Source organism: Primulina huaijiensis, chromosome 12 (assembly GCF_012295235.1).
Source record: "Primulina huaijiensis isolate GDHJ02 chromosome 12, ASM1229523v2, whole genome shotgun sequence".
Classification (NCBI taxonomy): Eukaryota; Viridiplantae; Streptophyta; class Magnoliopsida; order Lamiales; family Gesneriaceae; genus Primulina; species Primulina huaijiensis.
In genome coordinates, this window is record NC_133317.1 from 8,333,815 (window position 1) to 8,351,199 (window position 17,385).

General features: G+C 34.5%; 2 protein-coding genes and 2 long non-coding RNA genes across 5 annotated transcripts; 3 read left to right on the forward strand and 1 right to left on the reverse strand.

Moving 5' to 3' along the window:
* The first annotated feature begins 9 nt into the window (after positions 1–9).
* LOC140990374 (protein indeterminate-domain 4, chloroplastic-like) lies at positions 10–4,655 on the forward strand. Of its 2 annotated transcripts, none has more exons than XM_073460050.1 (4): positions 10–705; positions 2,331–2,839; positions 3,324–3,932; positions 4,462–4,655. In XM_073460050.1, exons 1-3 carry the CDS (start codon positions 347–349, stop codon positions 3,890–3,892), a joined length of 1,437 nt encoding a protein of 478 aa, XP_073316151.1. In that variant the 5' UTR covers positions 10–346; the 3' UTR covers positions 3,893–3,932; positions 4,462–4,655. The 2 variants fall into 2 exon arrangements, with proteins under 2 accessions (XP_073316151.1, XP_073316152.1); XM_073460051.1 differs by having other exon boundaries at positions 3,327–3,932.
* A 2,199-nt stretch (positions 4,656–6,854) lies between these two features.
* Positions 6,855–9,432, forward strand: LOC140990746 (cytosolic Fe-S cluster assembly factor NBP35-like). The gene is made up of 3 exons (XM_073460588.1): positions 6,855–7,011; positions 7,124–7,225; positions 7,519–9,432. The coding sequence occupies exons 1-3, from the start codon at positions 6,969–6,971 to the stop codon at positions 8,442–8,444; spliced, it is 1,071 nt and encodes a 356-aa protein (XP_073316689.1). The 5' UTR covers positions 6,855–6,968; the 3' UTR covers positions 8,445–9,432.
* Positions 9,433–12,993: 3,561 nt separating this feature from the next.
* On the forward strand, positions 12,994–15,339 carry LOC140989570 (uncharacterized). Its single transcript, XR_012177510.1, has 2 exons — positions 12,994–13,724; positions 15,125–15,339. It is a non-coding gene; the product is annotated as an uncharacterized lncRNA (long non-coding RNA).
* LOC140989569 (uncharacterized) lies at positions 13,843–17,025 on the reverse strand. Its single transcript, XR_012177509.1, has 3 exons — positions 16,952–17,025; positions 16,685–16,811; positions 13,843–15,240 (listed from the first exon to the last, which is right to left on the reverse strand). It is a non-coding gene; the product is annotated as an uncharacterized lncRNA (long non-coding RNA).
* Between the last annotated feature and the right edge of the window lie 360 nt (positions 17,026–17,385).

Below are 17,385 nucleotides of genomic sequence, written 5' to 3' on the forward strand. Positions count from 1 at the left end.
TTTTTTTTTTTTTTTTTCCTTCAAAATTTTGATTAATTTCTTGCCTTTTCCTCTCTAACAAACTTGTAATTAAGGTTGAAACCCTAGCTATATGTATCTCTTTTCAGTCCCACAAAAGTTTCCAAGAAATGAAGTGGAATTAATCTTCAAAAAGCTTGCTAGCTATATATCTAGCTAGAAGGCCTAATCGATGTGAAAATTTCCGTTTTTTTAAAATTTATTTTGCATACAGAATTTTGATGATGGGTGAATTATTAATTGTATGTTAATTCTAATTTTGAGGTTCCATTGATTAATTTTTTCAGATCCGGATGCAGAGATTATAGCACTGTCTCCAAAAACCCTAATGGCCACCAACAGATTCATCTGCGAAGTGTGCAACAAAGGGTTTCAAAGAGAGCAAAATCTGCAGCTCCACAGGAGAGGCCACAACCTGCCATGGAAGCTGAAGCAGAAGGGTCCCAAGGACCAGATCAAACGGAAGGTGTACCTCTGCCCGGAACCGACCTGCGTCCACCACGAGCCCGGCCGGGCCCTCGGTGACCTCACCGGGATCAAGAAACACTACTCGAGGAAACACGGCGAGAAGAAGTACAAATGCGACAAATGCTCCAAGAAATACGCCGTACAGTCCGACTGGAAGGCCCACTCCAAGACCTGCGGCACCAGGGAATACAAATGCGACTGCGGCACTCTCTTCTCCAGGTCCGTATACACACACACACACACATATACATGTATGTATGTATGTATCTGAGGTGTGTGGTTTTTGGTTTTCTAGATGATTATTTAAGTGCATGTAGATGCGGTGAAAACCCAAAAAAATAAATAAAAAGGTTTTGGTTTCACGGGTGTTACAGATCTTGAAAATGATTCGTTTTATTCTTTGGAAGTTTGCCTGTGGGAAAAAAGAGAATGAGTCCACGTGAAATATGTATGTGGAAAACGCCATATCACATAAGAGGGGGACTCTGGAACATTTGCATGTGTTTCTTTCAAGTGTTAATTTGTTTGTGTAATCTGTGGTGTACGTACAAGGTTTGTTCCCTTATGCCTTGGTTTTTATGCACTGTGTTGTTCTATTTGCAGCTATATATCCCTTCCCCACTCTCAATTCGATCTCATCCACCCATTCATTTTTCCTCCCTCTCTTTTATACAATCATTTCAAATTTCTTCTCTTCAATTTCAACATGATTTTGTATATTTTGAGGACAAAAAAATTCCAAATCAAGTTTAAAATGTTATTATAAGTTCGGTCCTCACTTGCCTCCCTTGCGAATAAATCAAGATTTATTCGAACTTTGGTTTTGTTTGGGCAAACTTATTTTATAATGAAATTCAAATCCTAATTAGTTTTTTTTTTAAATCATTGTGATAGATTTCAAATTTATCTCAATCTTAAGGTATTTCAAATACTCTCTCGAATCCAAATTCTTACATCTAAATGCAACCTATGAGTGTGGTCGGATGGAGTTATTTAGATAGGAGAAAATGAGATGGGGAATTAATTTCAAATAATTTTATTTTGTACTAATTTGTAATCCATTAAAGTTAATAATGGATTTCAAATTCATAAATTTAAATCTTTTCAAATTACAATTAGTTCAATAAATTTAATTATTTGAACTTAAAATCATTTAATTTCAAATATTTCGATCCAAACTTAACCTAACATGATATATGTGTGTGCAGCTTATACTTTTCTATATATATATATATATATAACTACTAGCTTGTAAATTTTGTGTGCAAATAGCTAGTGAGAAATTGATCTACCTCCCAACATTGGATGCTCATGCTCAATTATATATATACATCTTGTCTTCTTTCCCTTAAACTTTTGTGAGTTCAATCTACCAACTAAATTATTCCACCCTCTCATGATTCCCTACTAAGGACTGAGGAACAAAATGTCTCCATATTTTATAGTCCCATTCATATTTATTTCAATTTACTATATTTCTAGTGAATAATATATATTGACATTAAATCAAATTTATAACGGCTATTCCGAATGTGTGTGTGTGTGTATATATATATATATATATATATATTTTTGTGTGTGTGTGTGTGTGTGTGTGTGTAAAGTTATGTGTATCATATTTTAATCTTGTACATTCCACAATCTTGTCTTTAAAAATGTACCCAAAAAAATAATTGAAATTGCTGAAACATATGTATTTAATGAACAAGCTAGCCATTGTTATTTCTTAGAGCTAAAATTTAAATATTAATTTAATACACAAATTGTTGATTGTTGACCATATATACATATTGCATGGATGTTTTATTTATATAATTTATTTATTTGATTTTTGCTTGTTGCAGGCGTGATAGTTTTATCACACATCGGGCATTCTGTGATGCCCTAGCCCAAGAAAGTGCTAGGAATCTGAATCCACCTTCACTCAACACCGTTGAATTCAACCCGGCTTTAGCAACTCATGATGTACTCAGGCTCGGAAATGGCGGCACGACCAGGCATGGCCCACAGTTCGACACCCTCGTTGGCCCGGGATTCCGCCTTCAGCCTCCTTCTTCTGCGGCCGCCACCGCTCTTTTCGGGCTGCAACCACATAATGATGATCAAGAAGACGAGAATAATCAATGTTTATCCTCCTTCGGATTAACATTGCCAAACAAGTCGCCTTCATCGTTTCAAGGGCTGATGCAGCTTCCTCCTCAGCTTCAGATAACTGCCAGCAATGGCTCGAATTCATCCTCCATGGCTGGTCTTTTCAATCTCGGCTTCTTCCCCAACAGTACCGTTGATAATGTTGGCGCCAGACAAGGTTCCGGTGGCGGGCCGGAAGAGTACGTCACTCTCTTCTCAAATGGTACGTATGTATATATGTGTGCGTCATGCATACCTACACTAGATAACATAACTGATTATTATCAATGGACTGCATTAGTATATGTGAGGAGTCGAGGGGATATGATCATATGAATTTCGGATTTTTTTGAAATAAAATTCTTAAAATTTAAATATTTTTCACAATGGAATCATATACATTTGAATCTCACGTCTAGCCAAATTTGCATTTTTTTTATGACAATGAAAAAACTTGTAACCGTTACCTTTCGAAAACCTCGGATTATTACATTACATATTATTTTCTTGCATTTATGCATCCAATAGTAAGCATTCTTAAGTGATTTTTTTTATTTTATTTATTTTTTTATTTTTTTGAAAAGAGTGATCTTCCTGATAAAATTAAAAAATCAAACTTAAAAACTATATATTGTTATTTTTTATAACTGAATATTTAGTTTTTCTATTTATATATTGTGACTATACAATTCTTACGGATTGATCAGCAGGTAACATCATGAGTGCTGCTATCCCTTCACTCTACAGCACCTCACATGCCACACAAAACCCCAGCGCGGCACACATGTCCGCTACCGCGCTGCTACAGAAGGCCGCTCAGCTAGGCTCAACCACAAGCAATAACGCTGCATCGTCGCTGCTCAAAACCTTCGGAAAATCGAACCAGTCGACGCTCGACCAAGAAAACTATGGAGGGCCTTCTTCTGTTTTTGGAGAAAGTTACAATGGGGTCAGCCATCTCCAAGATTTAGTAAACCCCATGAACTCCTCCATTGGTGGGGGCACATATGATGGAGAAATTCATGACAACGATCAATACAGAGGATTCCGAGCTTATAATAGTAACAATAATAATAATACTAATGAGAATGATACAGGTTTTAGCAGCGGCCGCGGCGGCGTAGAACGTGCGGGGGCGGGGAGATTGACTAGGGACTTTCTTGGGGTAGGAAGATCAGGACAGCTGCAACATGGCATGTCGTTCAGCTCGTTAATGGAGCCGCAAGGAAAGAACGGCGCATCGCCACAAGCTTTTGGGAGGGGGAGTTTCCATTGAAGCAATTAAAGCTTTTCATTCTATGAATCGGAATATGAAGGTATGCCAACTATTGGTAGCATTTACTATATATCATCTTTATTTTCTCATTTCGAAAATACCTTATTATATGTTTTACACACACAAATTAATATACATATATTATACAAAATTTCGTGTATGCTCCTTAATATTTGATTAATTCATAACGATTTTGATTCTCTGTGTCATCAAATTTTAGTACTAGCTAGTTCTATACTTTCCAATTTGTCAAAAATTTAGCAAATGTTGATGTATATAGTACTACACATGTCAGTGTGCATTGGTGCCACTTCCAAGAACGCAAATTTTCCTTATTTTTTTTATTAATTTTAAATCGTTTTTGTCTACAGAATTAGAGAATATTACATCAAAACTGATAACTTTATGAATGATTTTTTTATAACATTTATCTATTAATGCATTAATATGGATGGTACGATCATTATGCAATTACATCATGCACGTAATTACTCTATATTATCGTTTACATGATATTATAATTAGTTAAATCTTTTATTTATTGAAATTATTGTTATCCATGCATGCAGGAAATATATGATCGGGTGTGATTCAAGAAGCGCTTCTGACGATCTCCATGCACAAAAGAAGACCTTTTTTTAAAAATAAGTTATTTTGGGGAAAAAACTAGGCAACATATGATAATTAATTAAATATAATATAGGGAGACAAGTTTAATTTTGTTTTTCATTTTGTAGCAGACTTTTTCTTTGTTTATTTTGAACCTTTGGAAAAAAAAAACGAAAATGAATGCGAAAGTTTATATTATTGCATAATTAATATTTTAGGAAAAATCATTTTTTTAGTTTATTTACTTATTTTATTTGGGGTTTTAGTTTACTAACTCGTCGAACTTCGGTTTAGATACACACACTAACGTGCAATTTCTGGCTATTTTGGTGTAATTATTGTTGATATAACGTCGAGCAAGTCAGCAATTTGCAGCAGTACTATATCAACTCTTCAATGAAATACGATTAAAAATCAACAAAAATCAAATTTATTGCATGTACCAAAACAGAACTTTGAATACTTAGTAAACCAAAACCCAAAATGAGATAAGTCAGTGTATCGTAAGAATTATTTTTTCAATAATTTGGTAGTATTTGTCAGCTTATACATACAATTTATAAATAATATTTCATTAGCTAGAAGTTTGGAAGTACTTGAAATAAACTCTTCTCTAAATTTACATGATCAGCTTTTATATAGTGATAGCTAGCTAGTCTTGACAATCAATTATTTTGAAACGAAGTTAAGATCATAATTATTATATTTGTAAAAAAAGTTTAATTTTCAAAAAAATAAAAATTTATGAGCGGATAATTATTCAGCTAATTAAATAAATCGTCTAATCAAGATGGCTGATGACGGGTTTATTTCATCCTACCCATGTAGGCATTGCCCCCATGATAGGATAGATGGCCAAGATTTGCCCATGCATATATAGTACCCACTTTTTTTTTTACATTGTATTTGTGGTAAGATCTTACCCGTTGAAATGTAGTGAGGGTAGTGTCCACATGTATGATCTCATTAACCCTGATGACGATATTCATGTTGTAGTAAAGTTCAATTTTAATATATTAATATGAAAACATATGAGATTAATTAACTCCTCCAATAATAATAATTATTCATTAAGTTGAAAAAGACATATCAAGTGACTCAAGACCCACCCTCGTGTCTAGCGGTCGATTTTGAGAAGAAACATTGTGTTATTCACTACAGAAAAAGTTTGCGTTAGCGACGGTTTTTATTATAGCTATAGCTCATATAACCCTCGCTAATTTGCAACGGTTAAATTAAAATCGTCGTTAATGTGCGACGGTTTAGCGACAGTTTTATAAAGACGTCGCTAAAATTAGCGACGGTTTTATTACAATCGTCGCAAATGTTTTAATAGCGACGGTTTAAACTAAAACCGTCTCTATAATTAGCGACATTTTAAATAAAACCGTCGCCGATTTAGATCAGTGACGGGTTTCTTTAATCGTCGCTAGCGACGGTTTAATCTAAATTGTCGCTAATAGCGACGGTGTAATGAAACACCGTCGCACATTGCGACGATTTTTTCTAAAACTGTCGCAAATTGTCTATAAATAATCGCATTTTCAGTCCATTTTTCTCCACACCACTTCTTCACTCACTTATGCGATATCACACCACTTCACTCACTTCGGCGATAAATCTTGTGCGATTTTTGTTTCGATTTAAAGTAAGTTCTTTCTGTTTCAAATCTTGATATATAAATTTCAGAGTGTTGGTCAAAATCAATATAATGATTTTGTTAGCTTGTAGTGCAGGTCGTTTTCCAGCTAAATTTTTTGTGCATACAACAGTGCTCCGACGTCTTCTACGTATATTGTAAGTTTTTTTTTTGTAAATTTATACATAATTTAATTAATTTTTTTATTTTATATTATTTAGAAATTAAATAATATATATTAAATGTTTTATTTGTTATTAAAATCTGATATAATTTAATTTATATAAACTGTCAACATTAAAATTATTAAATTTGTCTACTTATGTTTTGAATTTAATTTATATATAAAGCGTCAACATTAAAATTATTACATATATTAATTTTTTAATTAATGAGTAAATGATAGCGATTAAGTAAAATATATCTTATCTATTCTTTTATAGGATAAAATGAATAACGATAGAAATTTGATGTATCGTCCTTTGGAAAATGGATTTCTAACGGATGAATATTATATTAGTATAGAGTCGTTTGTAATATTCGCACTTAGTCATCGTTAGTGTTTAAACAAAACATTGATATTGGTTGATTTTTTAAGCATCTGCCATTCAAGCATCCCCGTCCCACAAAAGGGGGCGACGGCAGTTAAATGCGATGGGTGTGAATCGTGATCGGTTAAATGCCTATTATTATTTGGGCTTCGGAACTGAGGGACTCGTTTAAGGCCCAGTCCACTAAGAGCAACCACCGACTTTACCCGGTTATCTAAGACGCTATTTCTTTCTAGGGTTCAAGGGGTTGGTTTTTCAGACAAGAAGAGTAAGAGAGATGGAAAACGGAGGCAACGAAATACCTGAAAACGCCAATGAACGTATGTGAATCTTCTTAGCTGTTGTTTACACATGCAATTTGAGATTTTAGCTGTTTATTTTTTGTTGAGATCGCTTATTTTTTAATCAATCTTTTTCTGGTGAAAATTTCAGATTGCCCAGGGACTCAATCTGAATCAGCTGGAAAATCCGATTCTTGTGAAGGATGCCCTAATCAGGAGGCTTGCGCTACTGCTCCGAAAGGACCCGACCCTGGTCTAAATTATTTATTTGAGTTTATAAGTTGTATCTAATTTGTTTGATCTGATTTTTTGGTATGGGATCTCTTTTAATAGTGAGTACCATTAAAATCAATGTCTGGGTTTTCTCCATAATCATAGTAATAGTGAGTACCGTTAAAATCAATGTCTGGGTTTTCTCCATAATCATAGAGATGCTAAAATATGAAAAAGACCATCCTTTTTGTGTTGTGCTCTGACTTGTTAGCTATATATTCCTGTAGTTATCGAACTTGTGCTTTTAATTTACTCTTGACATTTTATCTGCAGACTCGGTTTCTATAGCAGAAAGAATGGCAACGGTAAAACACAAAATCCTGGTGTTATCCGGCAAGGGTGGAGTTGGGAAGAGTACATTCTCAGCTCAACTTTCTTTTGCCTTAGCTGGTATGGATTATCAGGTAGGTCTTCTTGATATTGATATTTGCGGTCCAAGCACCCCGAAGATGCTCGGTCTTGAAGGGCAACAGATTCATCAGAGTAACCTTGGTTGGTCTCCTGTTTACGTTGAGTCTAACCTTGGGGTCATGTCTATCGGTTTCATGCTCCCTGACGCTGATGAGGCTGTCGTATGGAGAGGGCCACGAAAGAATGGACTCATCAAGCAATTCTTGAAGGATGTGTACTGGGGTGAGCTTGATTTTCTTGTAGTCGATGCACCACCTGGGACTTCAGATGAGCATATTTCAGTTGTCCAGTTCCTTAAGGCAACCGGAATAGATGGTGCCATTATAGTTACCACTCCACAACAGGTATCTCTTATAGATGTGAGGAAAGAAGTCAGCTTCTGCAGGAAAGTTGAGCTACCGATTCTTGGAGTCGTGGAGAATATGAGCGGTTTGTGCCAACCATTGTCGGATCTCAGATTCTTGAGCCTGACAGATGCTGGCGAGCAAAAAGACATGACTGAGTGGGCTATCATGTACTTGAAGGAGAAGGCATCAGAAATGCTGAATTTGTTCGCTTTTTGTGAAGTTTTCGACAGTAGTGCTGGTGGTGGCGCAAAAATGTGTCGAGACATGGGGGTTCCCTTTCTTGGAAAGGTTCCCTTGGACCCTCAGCTGTGTAAAGCTGCAGAAGAAGGAAGATCTTGCTTTGATGATGGTAAATGTCAAGTAAGTGCTCCCGCCTTGAAGGCGATTGTGGAGAAGGTGTTGTCGGAATTGAAGGCGTCAAGAATGGAGGATGTGGCGTAGATGCGTGCTGTGAGTTATTATCAGGGGGAGGACTGAGGAGTGTGTTCTGTACATTATCAAATTTTTAATTTTTTTTATAACAGTAAGTGAAAGTTATGTTCAAGATGTGTGGAGCTGGGTTTGGAAAAAAGATCAATCTCCGCTCATCAAGAATATTATTATTATTCGAGATAATCTTATTTCCGCCCACGGCTCGGCGCAAGCTTCGATTCAGATGTTGGATAGTTGGTTTGGAGTTTCGAAAGGTTTGAATAGAGCCTATGATTTCTTTGTTGCTCAATAGCATAGATGGCCTTGGAAACCTCTCATTTCAAAGAGTTGCATTCTTCCAAAACACAAGTTCATCTTGTGGCTGTGCTCATCTGAAACTCCTCACTCGAGATAGATTGGAGTACCTTGAAGACAAATCGTGTGCTTTGTGCAATGCTCCTGATGAAACCATTAATCATTTGTTCTTTGCATGCCCGATTACTAGAGTGATATGGAATAGCATTCGTTCTTGGATTCACATGAGGAAGATTATAGGATCACTTTCGTCTATCCTTGCTGCGTTCAGAGGTATTTACCGTGGTAGCTCAACCATTAATAAGATGAGGTGTGTGGCTCTTGCTACTATGGTGTACCACACTTGGAACATTAGGAACAGGAAAGTGTTTGAAAACCAATTGCCCAATATCAATGCTGTTGTTATGAAGATTAAGATCCATGTGTTCAGAACCATCGACAATGCTGCTGAAGTTATTAATTATCTGCATTAGATTGTTTTTCGTATTATGCATTGAGATTTGAGAAATGTATTATTTTTGGGGATGTCCAGTGTATTTGTATTTGTATTTGTAAAAATTTTTACCTTTTCTAATGATTTAGTTCATTAAAAAAAAAAGAATTATGTTTCATTTATGTTCCCGAAATGAATAATTACATATGGAATAACTTTCTTCGACAATGGCTAATTTGTTAGTACAAGTTTATTTTGTTTTTGTTTTAATTTCTCATCAACCAAGCCCAGTTCAGTTGGAGCTGATTTACCATCTTTATATTGATGTACCATGTACGAGGTTGGCTCGAAATATTCCACGTATTGGCGCATCATTCGAAAATAAAAGTTAGAAATATATTTATATTATTTTGATAGAAATATAGTAATTGCTGCCGCTGGTAGTTTAACTGTATGTAATTATGTTTTAGGTTACTCACAATAATGGTTGGCTTTTACATATGCTACTTCTATTATGGCGATAGAATCTTGATAATAAGACCGATTCTCATAAAAATACCAGAAACTCATATCATCTAATAGCTACCTGGGATAAATTTTTTTAACATAAAACAAAATAATCCATAACAATTAAAACTATAGTTATGATACATGTTCATCGTAGTCTCAAAATGTTTCTCATTAACAAGATCTTCAATATTTTCGTTATTGAACTCGCAAGATTCAGAAACCGACAAAACATTGACAATATAATAATATATCTTCATAATCCTGCAAGAAAAATTAATGAAGAAATGAATATCTCTAAAATCATTCATTTTGTAGTGCCCAAATTCAGTGCACGTAAAACTCATAAATTTATTTAATTGATAAATCATTTATTTAAATTTAAAATGAGTATTTGCCATGCATGACTTATTTAAATGCATTATTTTTAATTTATTATGTTTATGTAATGCACGTTAAAAATATTTTCTCGAGTTTCATGTTTCAAGCGATTATTCGATGCGGGATCGAGGAAAAGAGACCGGGGACGATTTTGGAAATTTTTAATGTGGTATTTTATTTTAAGTTAAGGATGAGTCATTTTAAATGATTTATTAAGCTTTTATCATTTTAAAGTCTAATTTATTTATTTAGTGGATTTATGAGTTTAAAACTTTTAAGGATTTATTACTTGTGCACTTTATTTTAAATTAAGAGATTTTGTTAAAGTTAGAGTTGGATTAGTATTTTAATTAGTTGTTAATTACTAATTAAGCCGTTTATATTCCTAATTAACATCCCTAATCCCCTCCCCACTACCCAAACTCACGCACACACCCACAATCACACACACACATCTCGGCCATTTCACACAACCCACACAAATACACATTTCATTCTTCTCTCCATTTCATTTTTAAAGAAAATATTAGGGTTCTTGGAGAGGGCGAGCAGCCGCCCCATTCCTTTCATCATTTCCAGCAATTTTCGTGATTTTTATTGCAAGAAAATCGTTGCACGATCGTCCCGAATCAACCCTCGCTCCGTTTCCGCTTCGGTATCGTCGGTTCGGTAATTTTTAATTCAAAAGGCACGTATATTCTTTCATTTACGCATCGATCTCGTCATATTATGCGTTGTGTTATTTATTATGCGTAAAAATACATGTGTGATGTGTAAAGTTTGAGCATAAATTGTTTAGATCGCATTTTTGAACGTTTTTAGATATAAAACTCGAAATTTACTGTTATTTTAAAAACTGCGATTTTTCGGTCGTGATTTTGAGAAACTTTCAACATAAAAATCGTAGAACTTTTCAATACCTTCGATTTGACAGTAAATTCGAAATATTTGGATAAAAATTGAGTGAGTTATGACGTTTTTTGTGGGACTGCTCAAACTGCATTTTCTGAAAATATATGCTAGTGATGTGTTCTTGAAGTTTTATGATTGCAGGCTTCGTTGGGGATTAACGGGTGATCGCTGCTGCGTTTAAGTACGTTGTTAATGATGTTGGGATGGTCATTGACGCTTTGTTTCACGTCGTTATGCACTTGAGAGAACGAAAAGTCGTAAAAAAAACTATTTTGGTGTCAAATTTGAGTTTATGGGTGTATTGCGTTACGTGTGGTGCGTCGTTTCTTTGGGGAACGTTCGATGCGTTTTTGTGGAGTCAAGTCGGTGTCTTAGTGTCCTAGGATGGGTCTCGAGACGTTGTTCACTGTCTGTGTAATCGAATTTGGGGAGAATAAGTTTCTAAGTCGCGGAGTCCAGAAAACTCGGCGCTCGAGCGCCACTCGTTCTGTCCAGAGTAGAGCTTTAGAAAACTCGGCATCCGAGCAGTAATATTTTACCGCCCGAGCGCCACTCCTTCTGTCCGAGGTAGGCGTCCAGTAGACCTGGCGTTCGAGCTGTGATATATTACCGCCCAAGCGCGGCCCATTCTGTGAGGGTGTTTGGTTTTCCACTTCTTTTCAAGTTCTAATAGTGAGTTAATGTCTTTTATTGTTGGGAAATGTTCACACAGCACTTTAGGTATTGTTCGGGGTTCGATGTCATGGTTAGTATGATTAAATGAGGTCAAGTCCCAAGTGATCTAGAATGTCATAAGCTATTTATGCACTTCGGTGGTGAGTTCGAGTACCTACGTCTAAGTTATGCAAGTTAAGTATTGAAATTCACGTTAGTATGTTGCAGCAGTGGCCCCAAGCGAGATCCAACGAATCCCTCAACGCCAAGTAAGTATGTTGACGTGCAAAGAAAATATTTTTAAGTTTTTGAGGTATGCTAAATGTCTTATGACCAAATTTATGTATGAGATTGGAAAGCGGTAAAGCATGACTAGAGACCAATCCACCCTGTTAAATCATGAACGAGTTTAGATCAGGATTGGAAAGCGTTAAAGCATGAACGGGGACCAATCCACCCGTTAAACCATGAACGGGGATCTCATGTATGTGGCAGTGGATTCTTCCCTGTCAACCCAGTACTGTGGTTTATTCTGATCAGGCGAATTTATGTATGGGTCACTTGCTTTGAAACATGTCTCTATGCAAAATGATGAAGTTATGTATGTACAAGTATGCAAGCATGTTTATGAGAAGTTTTCACGTTATGACACGTCTATGTTATGTACGTATGTTCAAGTTTATTTGCAAGTTCAAGTTTAAGTATTTATGTTCTATTTTGAAGTTGCATGTGGTTTTATTATATATTACTCGTTACTTCCAGTTTATACGTGTTGAGTCTTTAGACTCACTAGACTTGATCGATGCAGGTGAGGATGCATTTGAGGAGACGAGGGGTGCGGACCAGTGAGCTGGCTTGGACTGAGCGGGAGGCTAAACCCGAGGACTGCCATGTTTAAGTTTTTATGAATGTTCAACATACTCTGATTTCATGTTACGGGTTATGAGATTTTAAACAAATACTTTTGGCAACTTTACTTTGAGAGCTTTTATGCAACTACGTTGGGATGAACAGTTTGTTTCATCGAATTTTGAGAGTTTATTTCTTATTCTAGAAAATCTTAAATTTTTCCGCAAATTTTAAGTAGTAAAAAGTACGGTACGTTACACATTTAATGTTAGATGATTAAATTAAATATTTTTAAACTAAAACATACAAAGATAATATGCATAGACATAATCTTACTATTGAAGCTGTGATCTACGATTTTTCGAAGAATAATATTCATCAATTACAGAATCCGAGTCTATATTTGAAGCAAACTCTCTCTCAATGTAGATAATCATAGAATCTGTCAGAAAATAATTATCTCCCATTTTATTGCGAAAAACTGTTTTAACATGCTTTATAGCCGAACATGCACGCTCCATAGTTGTCGTGGAAACGGGCAAAGTTAAAACTAGATGGATCAACTTGTCAAGCAAATTATAATGTTGCAACTTTTTTGTTTCAAATAACCATCGGCACAATAATGAGATAGTGAACATTTTCTGAAAATTTTCACGACAAACTGCATCGAGCTCATAATGTTGTAGTTGACACCTCAAATGATGCATTTCCTGTTCAGTGAAGTCCTCGGGATAATACTTCTCAGCGATAGTACAAATCTTGTCAATGTTGAACCATTTAAAATTATCTTTTGGATCCAAAGCAGAGCTGAGAATTAGAAGTTCTACTGTCTCATAACTGAATCTAGAGTTTAACTCTTCCAAATCAAAATCTATTGCAACATTAGATATATCATAATGAAAGTGCTGTTCAATTGTGATGGTATCCTTTTTCCGGCATGAACTACTAGAATGCTTATAATGAGAACTCATCTCCGGTATATCGACATCCAATCTTATGCAAAATGATTTTATATACGAAAGAAAAATATCAAAACCATCATTTTTCAGTGTTAGGAAAAGTTCTTTAGTCGTAGAGACCAAATCCATTGCACTTATGATATCAAGAGATTTTTGTTGCAAGGCACGACAAAGCAAATTTGTGATCCCCAAAATTTTATGCATCAAATGCAAAATAAAAATGAAATCAAAAGACTTCATCACTATTAATGAACCACCATCTTCCCCGCGCATTGAAGTAGAGGTGCCATCAGTGATAATGTTTTCGAGCACATTAATAGTTGCATCATAATCTATCAAGCTGCAAATAGAATCAAAATGGGAGCTCCAACGAGTAGTACCTGCTCGATGCAAAGTATCAATCTGATTAGCTCCTCGCCTAGTCTCGCGTTCAACGACAACAACAGAACGTGGAATTTCATTAACTTGATAAGATCGTAACTCGGCATTGCGCTTGGAAAAAGATGTAACAAGATTGACAATATTCGTCGGATTTGAAAAGAAAAGCCATATAGAGATCTCTTTTTTAGCCGCTGCAACTAATGCTAGTTGGAGTCGATGGGCAAAACAATGTACATAATATGCATAGGGGCGATATTTAAGAAATAAAGCTTGCAATCCATTAAAAGCACCACTCATGTTAGTAGCACCATCATACCCTTGACCTCACATATTATGAATTTCTATATTATATCTAGCGAGGACATCACATATTTCTTTCTTGAGTGTTGCAGCTGTGGTGTCATAAACATGCACAATTTGGAAAAAACGCTCCCGCAAAAAACCATGGGCATCAACAAATCTCAAAATTATAGCAATCTATTCTTTGTTAGATACATATTTCGCTTCATCCACAAAAATACAAAACTTAGAATCTCCAATTTCATCACGGATTTTATTTCTGACTCTATTTCCAATAATATCCAAGATTTCTTTTTGAACTTCTGGTGATGTATATCTTGCATTTCCCAGAGCCTTATCTAAGATAACATCACCAATACTAGCATTCCATTCCCCCAATAGTTTTAACATCTCGATGAAATTGCCACAATTTTGAGAATATGAAGATTCATCATGACCTCTCAATCAACATACTTGCAAACTAAGCCAACAGACGCTTTCAATTGTCGCTGCAAGCCTTAATCGATTTTTTTGAATATGTTCAGAAGTTTCTTGATTCATAACTTTATCTATATGACCAGTTACATTCATCAAATCTATAACAGATTTTGAAGATTTATTGTGTGTTGAGTTAGAACTTCCCATGTGAGACAAAAAAGCACACTTGGCTCCATCATTAACGTGTTTCCAACTTCTAAACCCTTCATTTGTAAATGTAGATTGTTGTGCTTCACTTAATTCAAAAAGATAGCACGGAAAACAAAATACTGCATCCTTCGAAAGAGAGTACTCTAACCATGTAAACTTTTTAAACCATGTATATTGAAATCGACGATGCTGCTTCCTTGATTCAGACCGTGGGTATTCCGACAATTTAGGTTGATATGACCCCATTTTGATATAAGCTCGTCTAATTTCATCATGATGATTAACACTATGTTGCCACATCGAAATACGCAATTTAGGATCTCGTTCAAGGGAAATTTAATCAAATTCAACTCTTTGAGATTTAGAAGGAGGTTCGAGTTCCTCAATAAAAGTGGATGCATGCACGAGTCTCGGTCCTCTCGGGTGATGAAAGATTATCAACTATTGGCTTGAAGAATGACATAATATTGTTTCTCTTCATTCTTTCTTGAATTGACATTAAAATAACCTAATATAAACAAAAATATTAAATTGAGATTAGAACCAAAATTGTGTACGCAAAACAGAGACCAAAACAAACTGATATATAATGAAACTTCATATTTTATTGACTTAAAACTAAACGTATGATAAAATTTGGTGTTGAATATGATAAATTAATTTGGTATTCATGAAGCTGCAACAGTGCACAAAGCACCTATGCAAAATTAATAATATTTTAAAAACCACAAACATAGATCTTCTAAAATTGAAATATGGATCATGGATGGGTAGTTTTGCTTGTGATTTAAAAAAATGGAGTTTTATGTTCTATTTCAAATAATATGATGTTGCTGGTCTATCTAACTCTTGGCATACATACCTATATTGTTTATTAAAGTCAATTTTTTTTACTAATTAACTTTGGTATAAGGGAAAATTTTTTATTTACTACTAATATTTCAGTTATAATAAATTATATCAAATTTACTTGAACCAACCTTCAATTTTCTTTCACCATTTTTGTCTTTTGAGCCGGATCGAAGCTTTAAAAGAAATTAAATACACAAAAGGAAAAGCACAATCAATGCATTCACCAGTAGATTATATTATAAAAATAAAATAAAAAATAATCACATGAAGATTTCAACTCTTTTTAAGTTAATAACAAATAGAAGCATGTGATCCATTCATCAAATTATATCATAAAAAAAAAAAAAAAAAAAAAAAAAAAAAAAAAAAAAAAAAAAAAAAAAAAAAAAAAAAAAAAAAAAAAAAAAAAGCTCAGCCAGATTAGTGATAATCTTTGAGTGGACTAATTACAAAATACTATATAGTATATATTATGCTTCTGAAATGTTCAACTTTATGCACAAACAATACTGAAAACTACATTTAGAAGGCAATATGTTCGATCAGTTCATATAAAAGGTCCCTGCAATTTATCTTGACCAAAGACATAGAATGAAGGGAGAGCACAATCAATGCATTCACCAGTAGTCAGTAGAAATGGAAAGGTTCTGAGGGATGATATGAAGTCATGAATTGAGGGAGTTTGTTCATGTTTATTGGGGAAATAAAAGATTTGGACAGACTGGAATAGGAAGAGCCTAGCTATAATTAAAGGGGGCGGTTATGGCTTTTGAAATATATGAAATTTAAGATCAACAAAGCAAACATCTATAGAACACAACAGAAGCATGTTTAATGCAAACATCATCTTACAGAGGAAAATCTAAAAGAACACGTTAAAACAATTAAACAAAAACAGCAAAGGAAAAACAAATATCCGAGGAAGCGTATGAACAAAGGCAGTTTAGGAACCCATGAAGTTCTTAAATTCCTTTGAAATGAAAATGAAGCGACATTAATTGGTTCAACAAAATATTTTCCCGCGAGTGAAACAACGAACATTAAAACATACGAAAAAACTATTTTTCAGAATTACTTCGTCAACGGAAAGGCAACATTACCTCTTAATTCTCAGGTTTCGAATTCTCGATGCAGCCTTAATCACCAAAAAATGCTTTCCCGAAATTCCTCTCGGAAAAGTACCATTTTCTCTCCTAAAAAAATTCTTCAAAGGCAAAAAATCCAGACCTACGTTAATAAAAATCAGAACATATTAACGGAATCACAGAAATCAATCGAACAATAGTTGAGAAACATAAAAAATCTAGTGCTAAAATTTAAGAGTACTTAAAGTTGAACAACTAAAAATCATCCGCAAAGAGGCGTACTTGGCCAGAGGAAGAGCAGGAAGGGGAAATGATGGTGATGCACTGATGCCAAAATCTCTTTTTTTGAAGCCCACAGATTGAAAGCAAATTAATTATAGTGATAATTGGGTGATTGGGATAAATACATATTACAAGGGTAAAATTTGAAAGAAAAGATTTTTTTTTTTGTATTTTTGTCCATATATTGTTAGTTAGTGATAATTATTTTTAGGATTATACATGAAATTCAACATTAGTGTAACTAAATCGAACCAAAACAGTTTATATAACATGCTAAAACCTTATAATATAATATATGTGTGTGTGCACGCGCGTGCATACAAATGTGTCTATTGAACTTGTACGAATATACATAATAGATTATTTGATTTTCTAAAAAAATATATTATTAACATATAAAAATGAGAAAATTTCATTTTGAGTCATGTAACTTG